We start from the raw sequence: 13,510 nt of genomic DNA, 5'->3' as shown, positions 1-13,510 counted from the left end.
TCATTGGTCTGAATAAATGAAGCCATTTACAATCAAAGGACTGTTTCAGTTACTAATGTATATGTACGATATAAAGTACACGATTCTCTGAGACATTATATATGGGTCATAGCCGAGGGCAGTACTAGAAGGGTAAAGGGCAGAATCAACAGCTTAGCTATTTCATTCAGGTCACAAGGAGCTATTAGCACCATTAGGTTGACCTCTGAGAAAGGACAGCAATGGTGAGGTCTATCTCAACCTGCCGAAATATGACACACATAATCCAGATCCTGGGATTGGAGTGTATGACACATGTAGTCTGTCTCACAGTCTCTATACCACATGAGTTTCTCTTCTACCCCACCCATTATGCAAGGCTAAAGCTCTAAATTAAGCAAGTCTAGATTTCCTCAAGTTCTCCAATCTCACTGGGGCTCCTTTCAGTTTGAAAGGAACTATTTCTTTCTATCATGATTATATATATTCTCAGACTAAGCATGGCACATGTTGACAGTGCCTGCAATCTCTCTCTTGATTTGTCAGTACCTGCCATTCAAACATTCATTTTTGAATGTCACAATTTCAGTGCATTAAATACCCAAAACATCTGCACAACAGGTGTATATAGAAGTTGTAAAATACAAAGTTATCAGTAATTTCCTAAGCAATTGTTAGGGATGAAACGGTTCACAACTACATTAGTTGAACCACTGTATTTTGCTTTCTGTTCGGTACACAGTGTATCAAAGTATATTTTTGGCATATACCGCATACCAATCTTTTTATTAATTATATTTGATATCTTACATATGCAAATACATTCGTTCCAAGAGTTAATGATCGAAAGTTGTAACAAAAAACAAAAATATTCTTATCAAGAAAAATATTCTAAAGTAGTAACATTTGCAAGCGATTTCCTGGTTCTGATCCAATTTAATGGTAGCCAGTGACTAGTTGTTATTATGTCGAAAGTAACAGGTTATTTCTATCCTCAATTGTTCCTTCACAACTGGATGTCAAGGGAATTCAGTGATATATTGTAGTCACATGTTGCTTTTAAGTCTGCTAGCCTTCAGAAACTGCTTCATGACATCCTCTAAAGTATTTCAACCAATCAGATTGCAGTATACAGTTCACTAATCAGACTCACCTCTTGTCCAGACAGGCTATCCATTCCGCCACCATGATGTTACGCTGAAGACGTTGTGAGGTTGTCACTGTTGATGCTGTATGTATGATGGATCATGATTTTCTAGACTGAGGCTTGCTTATTATCCAGTCAATGCCTCAGCAAACACTGTTTCTGACTCAGTTCCTGATCTGCCTCCTGAATGCAGCTCCTTGATTCAATTCTGAAATACTTTTCTTTGATTCAGCTCCTGAAGTTGCCTCCTTGACTAATCTCCTTGACTCAGCTCCTGAACTCAGCTCCAAAATTTGTCTCCTGAACTCCAATCACACACACAGTATGTACTCTGAGCTCTAAAACCAGGCTTTCATACTCAGATCAAAGCCAACTGGAAGCTTTCACAGCTTGCCTAACAAACTCAGAACATACAGCTTCTACACTCAGCTCGAGTGCTTCTCTCCTAAACACAATTCAGATACACAACTTCTAGATTCAGCTGCAGAACTTAACTCATAAGTTCAGCTAGAACACACACCTATTCTCAGGTCCAAGACTTGGACTCAGCTCTTACACATCACACATCTGCCTGTAATCCCTGCAGTGCCAGCTGCCTGAGCTCTAATTAACATGGCTTGGCCTCCCACAGAATGTCAGCAATCACCAATTATCTGTCAACAACTTCCCTTTGACATTCTCAGATTATATGCTTACATTGCTCATTAAATGTCCCAAACTTGAGTCTTAGGACCTTGCAACACACCCACACGTACACAGGGTGGATCTTTTCAACATGGAAGTAGTAATCCTTGTAATTACCTAACAGCACACAGAGGGTGACCACTCCCAATCACACAATGGCCCATGAGGTACTAGTTTACATTTTGGAGCATCCAAGTTTCCACTGTCAGAAGCTTGACAGGCACTCAGAAACACGCCACTGGTCCCGATTGGTCCACATAGTATCTGTCAAACCTGTTGATAGTTGTGTGTTTAAGTTTGAGCATTTACACATAAACTGTTCTCAGCAGTGTCCTCAGCAAGCTGCCTCGAGTGTTTTTGCCTCCGAGTAGACATGTTTGGGGTTTCTCTCTGAATTGCCGTGACGTCATTAATCGGTTGATGCTGACAGGGCGCGTCAAATGTGTTTCAGCTCTGAACACCCGTGCAGCCTGTCAAACATGGAAATGTCAACGCAATTAGTGGTCTAAAACGTTAAAACAAGTAGACGATTCATAGATATAGAATAAACATTCACAAACAAACATGAAATGATGAATTTAACTTTGTTGCGAAATAACAGCTCTGTATTGACCCGCTTTTGTTATCCGACGTCTAGTGGTATACAACTAAATGACTCCCTTATACCAGGGAGAATAGAACACTGTAGATTACCCCTGCTTATACTACTATAGACGCGAATCAAATAGCTACGGTATCGAAATTAGAATCTGACCATGTTATTTCCGTACAATTACCAACACCACCTGATGTCTTCGTGCGTAAATATTTCAGTTCGAGAAGATGAAATTCAGTTCCGTCTGAAACCGTTTTCAAATTTCATTACATATCGACACGATATTAATCAACCGGCCAAATATCCAACGATATAAAAACGTATTTCCACCTGCCATTCAAAACAGAACCAGACACCTCTTATTCGTATATTAACACAATCTATTCATTCATGTGTCTGTCACAGGCAGCTGCGGACAGCTCAGAGGTGTGAGTCACATTGACTCTTCTAGGCAACACCGCTTTTGTCACTAAGCGCCTTCAGGTGAGCATAACGCGATATCACCTGGCATGGTTTCCACACCTATCGGCATTTGTCAACCATCACTTGTGAATATTCATCGCCAAATTTCAGTGAGATGTTTTCCTTCACAGTATTATTTCTCCAAGCGTTCAGTTACTTCCATGGAAATAGTTCTCCCTTAGTACCTTCTTGTACGGCAGTTGGTCACACGCCAGCTGTGTAATGATGGATATTTTTAGTATTGTTTAACACCGTATGAACGACATCAGCTCCATTTGCGACAGCATGTTTCCTTATTCGCATTTCCAACTGTCATTTAGTCGTGTCTATAGACCGCCGGGCAGCGATTACAAGTCCCCAGGGTCATTTTCAATGCATGTCTGGCTTGTCTGTTCCTGGTTGCACCTCTGAGGGTTGGGCTGATTGGGTTGCTCCGTTGGACGCACAATCAATGTTTATCACTCCTGTATCCCCAAATGCTACTAAACAGCAGACGGAACCGAGAAGATGTCGTGCATCCCCCGATGTGGCGAATGGACGGAAGAACGCAGCGCTTGGCGACAGCAGACGACACGAAAATTAGCAGACGACATTGGACAATCAGACTATTACCAGCCTACGAGGAAATCAGTGGGCTTCGTTCACGAATAATTGGGAGTGCATTGTTGATACTCATCGATAGGGAATGCCAGACCATATTTCCAATGCATTAGCGTTAAGCTACCCATGTATTTAGCGATAAGAATCATGTTTGAGAAAAACGCACGACCACATCAGCAGTGCTGCCTATGATTCCAACGCACAGCTTTTAAAAGGTGTCTTGATGATTGATCTGCGATACATGACTCTGTGACGTGGTATGGTGAAAGCTTGATCGATACATTCATTCGATATTACAACGTATTGGTTTACTAAGTGAGCGTAGATAATATCTGATTCATGTGCACTTTCTAAAATCCCTTCAGATAATTAAAAAGTTCATATCTTAAAAAAATACTACTTTTCCACAATGATATTAGCACAGCTTATAAATATGTACACAGAACCCTCTGTTGTGGTTTAAATAGCAACTAATCAACAATACCAAGCAATATTAGCATTTGCTTAGGAGCACGGCTTAATCTTTAAATAAAATGGGCGTTGAGGTACCCTAGTGGTTAAAGAGTTGGCTCTTCACGCCGAAGATCCGGGTTCGATTCCTCACATGGGTACAATGTGTAAAGCCCATTTGTGGTGTCCCCTGCTGTGATCTCGCTCACTTTAAATAAAACGAGGAAATCGAAAGTACAACTGCTTGTGAATGTGTTGATGTTTACGCCGCTTAGTACTGTGGATGTTTCACTCTAACCGTTATATGTCAGCTAAAGGTGATCCACATCAGATATGTTCATACTCTCTTCATGCACATTATTTCTCCACCATTTCCGCTCCTTCGGTGTTCATTAACATGTGACCCGTGAAGGTCCGGGCTAGAATGTACCTTCAGCAACCCATGCTTGTCGTAAGAGGCGACTAACGGGATCGGGTGGTCAGGCTCGCTGACGTGTTTGACACATGTCATCGGTTCCCAATTGTGCAGATCAATGCTCATGCTGTTGATCACTGGATTGTCTGGTCCAGACTCGATTATTTACAGACCGCCGCCATATAGCTGGAATATTGCTGAGTGCGGCGTAAAACTAAAGTCACTCATTCACTCTTTATCATGTACATTGATGTCATCAAACTAATATTTTTTGTATGAATTATTCGAATACGTCACACAGGACTGAGCACAAATGTAAAGTGATTGAAATCTGATGAGGCTGACACAGGCTAAAACACACTAACGGTGGTAATATAATGTTAATACCATTAGTGTTTTATATGGCATGATACCCGTTTTGTTCATGGAATGTTTCCGGAATCCCACCGAGTGTGTGAGTGAGTTTAGTTTTACGGCGCACCCAGCAGCATTCGAGCTATATTGCGATCAATTACTGAAGATCAATTCTAACCCGGATGTTCACGGGCCGAATCCTCCTGAGCAGGCCAGGTAACGTCGTTAGACTTCTTTCAGGATCTCTTTCAGATAATCAGTTCACTTCCTTAAAATTCTCATCGATCTGCAATCAGTTGACAAGTTTAAATCTATACAATATTTCCATAATCCCTTTCATACAGCTTGTTCAGCTTGACCTGAGCTACTACATCTACATGACCGGGGAGGTCAAATGGCACAAACGGCAGGTCGAGTTAATTTCATTAAGTAGGGGAGCAGAAAATGTTACTAATGTCGCTGCTGCTGCTCGCTGCCTAAAAGCCCGATTCGGAAACATTAAACCATCTGTAGCTTCTTTTTTAAAGAAAGTTTGGACATTGCTGACGATTTGTCGACACTGAGATGTCAAACGGCGACCTTGTCTCGGCTGTTCGGACATGTTGACAATCAACTTACAAAGGTGCACCCCTTCACAATAATAGACTCAACCAGTTGTGACACGGTCACGCAATACATTAGTATTCACTTGATCAGGTCAAGCTGAACAAGCTGGAATGGTTCTCAGATGTTCTCAGGTCAGTTGACGATTTGACCCCATACAGCTCCTGGATTTCTTTCAGTTCTGCAGTTGACCTCATGCAATACTTCCTCAATCTTTTTCTTATTCGTACAGTTCACGTATACGCAGAGCCTCCATGAATCTGAGTCTATTTCATATGTATGTATACAATAATCCCTGAATAATACTTCCTGAATCTCTTTCAGATGGACAGTTCGTGTATACAATACTTCCTGAATCTCTTTCAGATGGACAGTTCGTGTATACAATACTCCCTGAATCTCTTTCAGATGGACAGTTCATGTATACAATACTTCCTGAATCTCTTTCAGATGGACAGTTCATGTATACAATACTTCCTGAATCTCCTTCAGCCGAAAAGTTCATGTATACAATACTTCCTGAATCTCTTTTAGATGGACAGTTCGTATATACAATACTCCCTGAATCTCTTTCAGATGGACAGTTCATGTATACAATACTTCCTGAATCTCTTTCAGTCGAACAGTTCATGTATACAATACTTCCTGAATCTCCTTCAGATGGACAGTTCATTATGTATACAATACTTCCTGAATCTCCTTCAGATGGACAGTTCATATATACAATACTTCCTGAATCTCCTTCAGATGGAAAGTTCATATATACAATACTTCCTGAATCTCCTTCAGATGGACAGTTCATTATGTATACAATACTTCCTGAACCACCTTCATTAGTCAGTTCGAATTCACCTCTGTACAATACTTCCCGAAAGTGCCTGCTGCACAGTTCCCATGTATACATTACTTACCAATATTTCTGCTGGGCAGTTCCGATGTATACAATACTTACCAATATTTCTGCTCGACGGTTCCTCTATACAATACATCCTAAATCATTTGGACAGTACGCATCTATACAACACTTCCTTAATCTCTTTCAGCTGACCAATTCATATCGTTGAGTACAGGTTATGTTTGCTAATGCTGAACGAACAAAATTGTTTCATTAAAGATGGTATAACCTCTGGATTGCCAGAATATTCTAGCCCCAGTCATGGTCGACGCAGCCTCAAAGAGGCAGAGCACTGTCACACCACTTTAAGAAGTCACATCAGATGAATGTCATATCGCCATATTCCAGGTCCCACTTGCAAAGAACTCGAGTTGCAGGTCATGATATATGAGCACGGTGTCTGTCTACAGAAGATAGCGTCCTCACACGGAATAAGCATCTCCATCACAAACGTCCTCCCCGAAGAATTCCATGTACACAGTATCAGTACATCTGGACTTTTAGAAAGCCCAATGCATGAACAACTATCGGAATGATGAGAATGTCATATCCATTCCGACACAGCGCACGGCAACCTCATTAAAATCGCATAGTTTACTGATATACGAATGTCTATACGTGAAGACCTGACAAGCTGTCCATATCAAAAGTCGCCTTATCTAAATGAAGAATCGGTACGTTCATGAACCAATCTGATATCATTTCTGTGGACCGATTCTGCTTCACTTCCATCTTAAGAAAGAAAAGCACACCAAAACAACAAATATTTCCTCGATTTCCCGCACCATTCACTGGAGATGCCATGGTGCCTCAAAAACAAAGGTTACGTAGAATATTCCCCACATTACAATAGCTTATCCTTATTTGTTTACATTCAGAACTGTTTGATTATAGTCATTTCTTTCAAAATAAAGAAATCATATCAGAGTGAGTTTTTAGATTTAACGCCGCTTTTAGCAATATTCCAGCAATATCACGGCGGGGGACACCAGAAATTTGCTTCACACATTGTACCCATGTGGGGAATCGAACACGGGTCTTCGGCGTGACGAGCGAACGCATTAACCACTAGGTTACCCCACCGTCCCTGGGTAACCCGGAATTTATAAACCTCGAGCGGTGTATCAGAACTTACACGATGTGAAACAAGAAGAAATGTGTGTAGATTGCATAACTTTGCCCCATGGAAGTTCTTGTTGATTTCTAGAATGTGGGGTGGTGGTTAAGGCGATGGTTTGTCATGTCAAAGACCAATGTCCCTTGATTTGCTTTTCGAAAACCAGGGTTTTTTTAACGCTCCAAAACATATTTTTTCTCTTAAAGGAGGCCCTTTTGACCCAAACTACATGTTGTTTTCTCATAAGTTCGAGCATGTGCGTATGTGTGTGCGCGTGCGTTCGAGCGTCCGTGCGTGTACGATTATTTTCAATGTACAACCTCAGGTCAGCCCCCTAACCACTGTATATGGAGAAGTAGGGTAATGTTCCCTTTCACTTTGTTTTGATTAAGCTATGTAACAACCTATTCACTTCCTGAAAAGATATGGTTTCATTATAGATTACAGTTTCACCAAGAGCACCTGTCATATGTCTTCAGTGCCCTGTCGTATGATCAGTGCCACTGTAAAATCACCAGTGCTCCTATCTTACCACAGTTTACTCTCTTACCACCAGTGTGACGTAATACCAGTAGTACCCCTGTCATACCTATAGCGGTACTGTCATACCATCAGCGTCATCTCGCCATTGCCCCAGTCATATCATCATTGCCCCCGTCGTATGATCAGCGCGACAATACCAGTGCCCCTATCATACCAAAGTTTCCCTGTCTTACCACCAGTGCCGCGTAATACCAGCAGTGCCTATGTCATACCTATAGCGGCACTGTCATACCACCAGCGCCCCGTCATATCATCATTGCCCCCGTTGTATCAGGGCGCGGTAACACTACCAGTTCCCCTATCATACCACGGTGACCATCTCTTACCACCAGTGTCGGCAACACCACCAGTGCCCTATCATACCATGAGTGCCCACGTCATACCATCCGCGCCCCTGTCATATCGCCAGTGCCCACGTTGTATGATCAGTGCCGCAGTAACACCACCAGTGCACCACCCTGTCGTACCACCAGTGTGGCGTTATACCAGTAGTACCCCTGCCATACCTATAGTGGTACTGTCATACCATCAGCGGCCCTGTCATATCGTCATTGTCCCCGTCGTATGATCAGCGCGCGGTACATACCTATCATACCATCATACCATAGTTACCCAGTCGTACCACGAGTGTGGCGTAATACCACCAGTGCCCCTGTCATACCAATAGCGTCCCTATCATACCATCAGCGCCCTTGTCATATCGTCATTGCCCCTGTCGTATGATCAGCGCGCGGTGACACTACCAGTGCCCCTTTCATACCACCAGTGCCGCCTTAATACCAGCAGTGCCTCTGTCATACCTACAGAGGCACTGCTATACCACCAGCTCTCCACAAGTCCCGTCCTACCGTTACTGCCCTATATACCATCATGGCTTCTGGCTATTTCCCTGATAGTACATGCATGTGTACACAGTACACCCCACCAGAGTCATTGATTTCTCAGGTGAGAAGACGAGCGTACTGTCTAACAACACGACGTCCTGCCAGACCTCGTGTAAAGAGTGGCAATGTTTGAGTGGCATATCCCACCTTTACAGTAAGAAACGCACAGCAAAGGTATCATCACACTTACCTTAAGTCCGATACACTCGTTACGAAATATCGCCTGAATCACATCACTCGCGGGAGCATCACAGGATCAATGATGACTCGACCAGTTCAAGAACAGGTCAAACGGTTATTCTTCACACAAACACTGATATCGGAAGATGACACAGTATTTCAGTTCCGAAATCGTATCCCAGGCTTCACCACCGCTGCCCAGTGTTTACAGCTCCACGCACGGATCTCTATCGGTCCGCTCCCAGTTGTACGAGTGAGGGTTTTCCATGAGCGGCTCAGGTCATTGCTCCCGCCAGAGTCATCTGAAACACTGCAGGACTGCAGATGACAAGTCGGGCTTTAAAAGACACTTGATAGTGGACAAAATCAATTTCTTTGAATAGCAGACAGCCTATTTATACCAGCTTTATACGTAGATCGGCAGCAACACCTCCTCGGTGCCTGATCTACTGCTGTAGGCGACTGTCCCCGCCGCCAGTGGAACCTGGATTTTGTGAGATCTACGAACTGGCTCACTGCTCGTCTTGATTAATCTCCCCGTGATTGAGTGCGCTGCTCCTTTCTCATGACTTCGAGGACTTAAGAGAAACGGTTTGGCTTTATTCTGAAGATTAGAACCACTTGGGTATTTTCAGGAAGGAAAATGAACCAATAACTGCAACACGACTCTCTTCCGTTGCTACAGTTATACAATATTGACGTCACTCTCGTGGTCTTGATCCTTGAAAGGGTTTAATATTGCATAATATTTGCTGCACATGATGTCGAAGTTGTCACATCGGGAGCGGAAAAAACTCTAGTATCTCTCGTAGATGAGTGTGGTGATAGATGTTCACAAATAGAACCAGACAGTCTGTAGCTCACCTTAGGTTTTTTTTCTATTTTGATTATAAAATTATATAACTTGAAATGCCCATTGTAACAAGTCATGTTTCGTGACAAAAAACACTTGCTGTAGATTTCTCAGGGAGCATTTATAATTACCTTCATATACCGTGATGCAATAAAATTCAAAGGTCATGATGTAAATCCAAGACAGCCTTACATAACATGATGTATGCATATGTATATTTACGAGTATTCAAAAGGTTATAAAAAGCGGGAAAATGACACTCGAAATTAATATACCCTTGTGACTGTCATGCTCATTATTCACTCATATGTTCACCTTTTACTCACTCACTCACTCACTTCACTCACTCACGCACTAACTCACTCACTCATTACGTAAAAGGGTCAGTTTGTCTATGTGGCCCTTTGGCAGAACAACGTGTACCTATTTCTGTTCACGGATCTTAACAGAAGCTGTTATAAATGTAGCGGTTTGTCATTTTCCTTCACTCGGTAGTCAGAAACCTGTCAGCCATGCCGGAATAATTTCAGCAAGATAAGATAACTTTCAAATCTGCATAATCTCTGCCTAAAAACACGGAAGTTAGCTTGTTTATTTGTTATTCAACGCGCGCAGCAATATTACAATTATATGACGTCGGTCCGTAAGTAATCTGGATCATATCTTCCACTGACATCAAGCAACTGGGATACGATGACATGTGTCAACCAAGTCAGCGAGCCTGACCACCCAGTCTCGTTAGTCGCCTCTTACAAGCATGGGTTGCTGAAGACACATTCTATCCCGGATCTTTACTGCTATATTGCTGCGTTAACCAGCCAACAAATTACCAAACGTTGAAAGACGTCCGCCAGGAGCTGGACGAGCCTTACGTTGTACATAAAACTCGTCCACTTAAGTTGGTTGGTTTGTTGTTTAACGCCGCACTCAGCAATATTCCACCTCTATGGCCTCGGTCTATAAATCATCCAGTCTGGACCAGAGAATCCAGTGATCAACAACATGAGCGTCGACATACGCAGTTGGGATACGATGACATGTGTCAACCAAGTCAGCGAGCCTGACCACCCAAGTCGCCTCTTACAGACATGGGCTGCAGAAGACCCATTCTAACCTGGATCTTCACGGGTATATCGTCGCTTTAAACAACAAACAAATGACCAAACATTGAAAGACGTCAGTCAGGAGCTGGACGAGCCTAACGTTGTACATAAAACACGTCCACTTAAGAAGTTATTATGTTCGATACTGACATTACGTCAGCGGTGATCTTTGCAGGATCATTACCAGTTCTCAGGGGAATTCGCTCTGAGAAAATGCCAAAATAATTTGGCCTCGACGCACTTCGGACCGGTACTACAAAGCAATTGTTACTGATTGTCCTATGTGATTAATGACGTATTGAGACGGTTCGGTGTAAGGCATTACAGGCTGTTCATCTAGCGTGTAAACCGCGGGAGCTTTATGAATGTCTTTAGGCAATAAGTGAATCCCAGGAAGGCAATTCGCCACGTATCGATCCTAGGGAACACCCAGCTGTTCTCAATACATTACGAAATAACATTACTGAAGAGGACGTCAGTCTCACCAGGGAGACTTTGTAACTTCAAGAGTCTGCTCCAAAGGTATTAGGGTGAAGAGAGGTAGCCTTGCGGTCAAAGCGTTCGCTCGTCACAGCGAAGACCCGGGTTCGATCCCCTCGAGGGTATCACACGTGAAGTTGATTTTCGGTGTCCCCTGATGTAATCTTGTTAGACTATTGGTAATTGCTGACAAACTCATTCACTCACTCACTCACTCACTCACTCACTCACTCTCTCACTCACTCATTCACTCACTCTCTCTCACTCACTCATTCACTCACTCTCTCACTCACTCACTCCGAGAGGTTTGAGGGATCTTGGGTCTTCTGGGTTTTGTTGTTTTATGCTTAGCTCCTCTCTCAGCAAGGGGTTCGATCGTCACGCTGAAGACCTGTGTTCGATTCCATGATGGGTACAATCACGACCTTTGTAAATAATGGAGTCAGGGTCAAACAAACCCGTGATTGATTTTATCCTCAATATTTGTTACTTTACTTTTTTCAGGGCTGTTTTAACAATAGTCCAGCTACATGCCGGCCTAAGCTCTTTGCAAATACGAAAAGTAAAAAAAAAAATCAATATTAAAAAACTGGCATCCTCCTACCAGATAACACTGTACCTCGACATCCGGTAAAATATTTAACCCATGCTCGATATTGGTCGCACTGACAGGGTTGGCACCGTCTGTTATCGTGGCCCGATTATATGGATTATTACATAATCGCCCTATACCTGGAATAATGCTGACGGTGATGTTCAACATCATTAACTGACACACGTCATTGTTTCAGTGATTTACCGTTTTACATTCAGACGCGACATCATACATTAGGAAATCTAATTAAACAAATCAGAAATAGACAGACCCAGATCTGTCAGACTCTTTCCTTTCTCATCGGCGTTGTCAATTTTTTGTTATGAAGTGAGTGGATGAGTGAGCGAGTGAGTGAGTTCCATTTCAGAAAATTAGAAATCAGGCAGCTCTGACTTAAACGTCGTCTATCTGGAGTGAATGAATGTGTTTTACGCCACCTTTAGCAATACTCCAGCAATATCGCGGCAGGGGACACAAGAAATTGGCTTCACACATTGTACCCATGTGGAAATCGAACCCGGGGTTTCGGCGTGGCGAGCGAACGCTTTAACTACTAGGCTACCCCATCGCCCCTTTGTTATGAAAGGGAATGTCTTAGTAAGAACGCGAAAGAAAAAGCAGCATTACTAGAAAATATGTTATGAAACAAAAACCTTTTTAAATTGTACCTTTTATAGTATCTCGATCGCAAACCATACGATTAGCGAGAAGAAAACGTATGCATCATTTATGAGTAACAAAGGCCAACGCTGCGAGTAAGTAGATTAAGAGTAGGCGAACATATGTAATTTGCAAAGAACAAATTTACCTACCTGTGTTCATCAGAAGGTCAAGGTCGCGGCATGCGTTCAATCCTAGAGTAATCTACCGCCATTTCTTTGTTTCTTCAACGAAATCTGTTCCGATTCAACCAAGCTACCTGCAACAAATAGTTCAGATGTCTCTATTACCTTAAAGGCCAGAAAAGGTCGAGTAAATTTAATATTCAGTTTGGTTCAGTGGAATCGAACACAGCCAAGTTTCTCGCCACAACTGTGAATCGCCAGACGCTGCCTTCCAAGCACCGAGGACTTTGTAAGGTCTGAAAGAAACACGCCCGTTTGGTTTGTTATGTAAGGACGCGATTTGTCACCTTTCTGTTCGTAACGTAGCGATGTCTGATACAGAAACATGAGTAATGAGTATATCTGCATTACGTAAAGTATTGTAAATGGGTTTGGTTAAACGCCGACGGGAACAGTATTTCCGTTTCACGACTTTTAGCGTCACGTGTTGAGAAAGCACGAGTGATGTAGGTCTTGGACCATACCACTTTGGGGAAACTAGTGATCTGGGGTTGCTGCTGCCAAAATTAGAAAATTATAAAAATAGTGAGTTAGTATGGTTTTATGTCGCTTTTAACAATATTCCAGCAATTTCACGGAGGGGGACACAAGAGATTTGCTTCACATTGTACCCATGTGGGGAATCGAACCCGGGTCTTCAGTGTGACGATCGGACACTTTAGCCATTATATGTAGAACCAAAAGGCTTTCTGAAGCAACAATGGGATATCCTTGCAAATATACATG

General features: G+C 42.6%; 1 protein-coding gene across 1 annotated transcript in view; it reads right to left on the bottom strand.

Moving 5' to 3' along the window:
* LOC124281639 (rap guanine nucleotide exchange factor 4-like) overlaps positions 1-12,823 on the bottom strand; it is a 128,536-nt gene extending 115,713 nt beyond the window's left edge. Inside the window, 3 exon segments of the mRNA XM_046717572.1 lie at positions 1,133-2,280; positions 8,919-9,210; positions 12,752-12,823. Coding sequence (XP_046573528.1) covers positions 1,133-1,167 — 35 coding nt within the window. The 5' untranslated portion in view covers positions 1,168-2,280; positions 8,919-9,210; positions 12,752-12,823.
* Between the last annotated feature and the right edge of the window lie 687 nt (positions 12,824-13,510).

Source organism: Haliotis rubra, unplaced genomic scaffold, assembly GCF_003918875.1.
Source record: "Haliotis rubra isolate DU_JTF1 unplaced genomic scaffold, ASM391887v1 Scf287, whole genome shotgun sequence".
NCBI classification, from domain to species: domain Eukaryota; kingdom Metazoa; phylum Mollusca; class Gastropoda; order Lepetellida; family Haliotidae; genus Haliotis; species Haliotis rubra.
The sequence above is the reverse complement of the archived record's forward strand: the minus strand, read 5'-3'. Positions and strand labels throughout refer to the sequence as shown.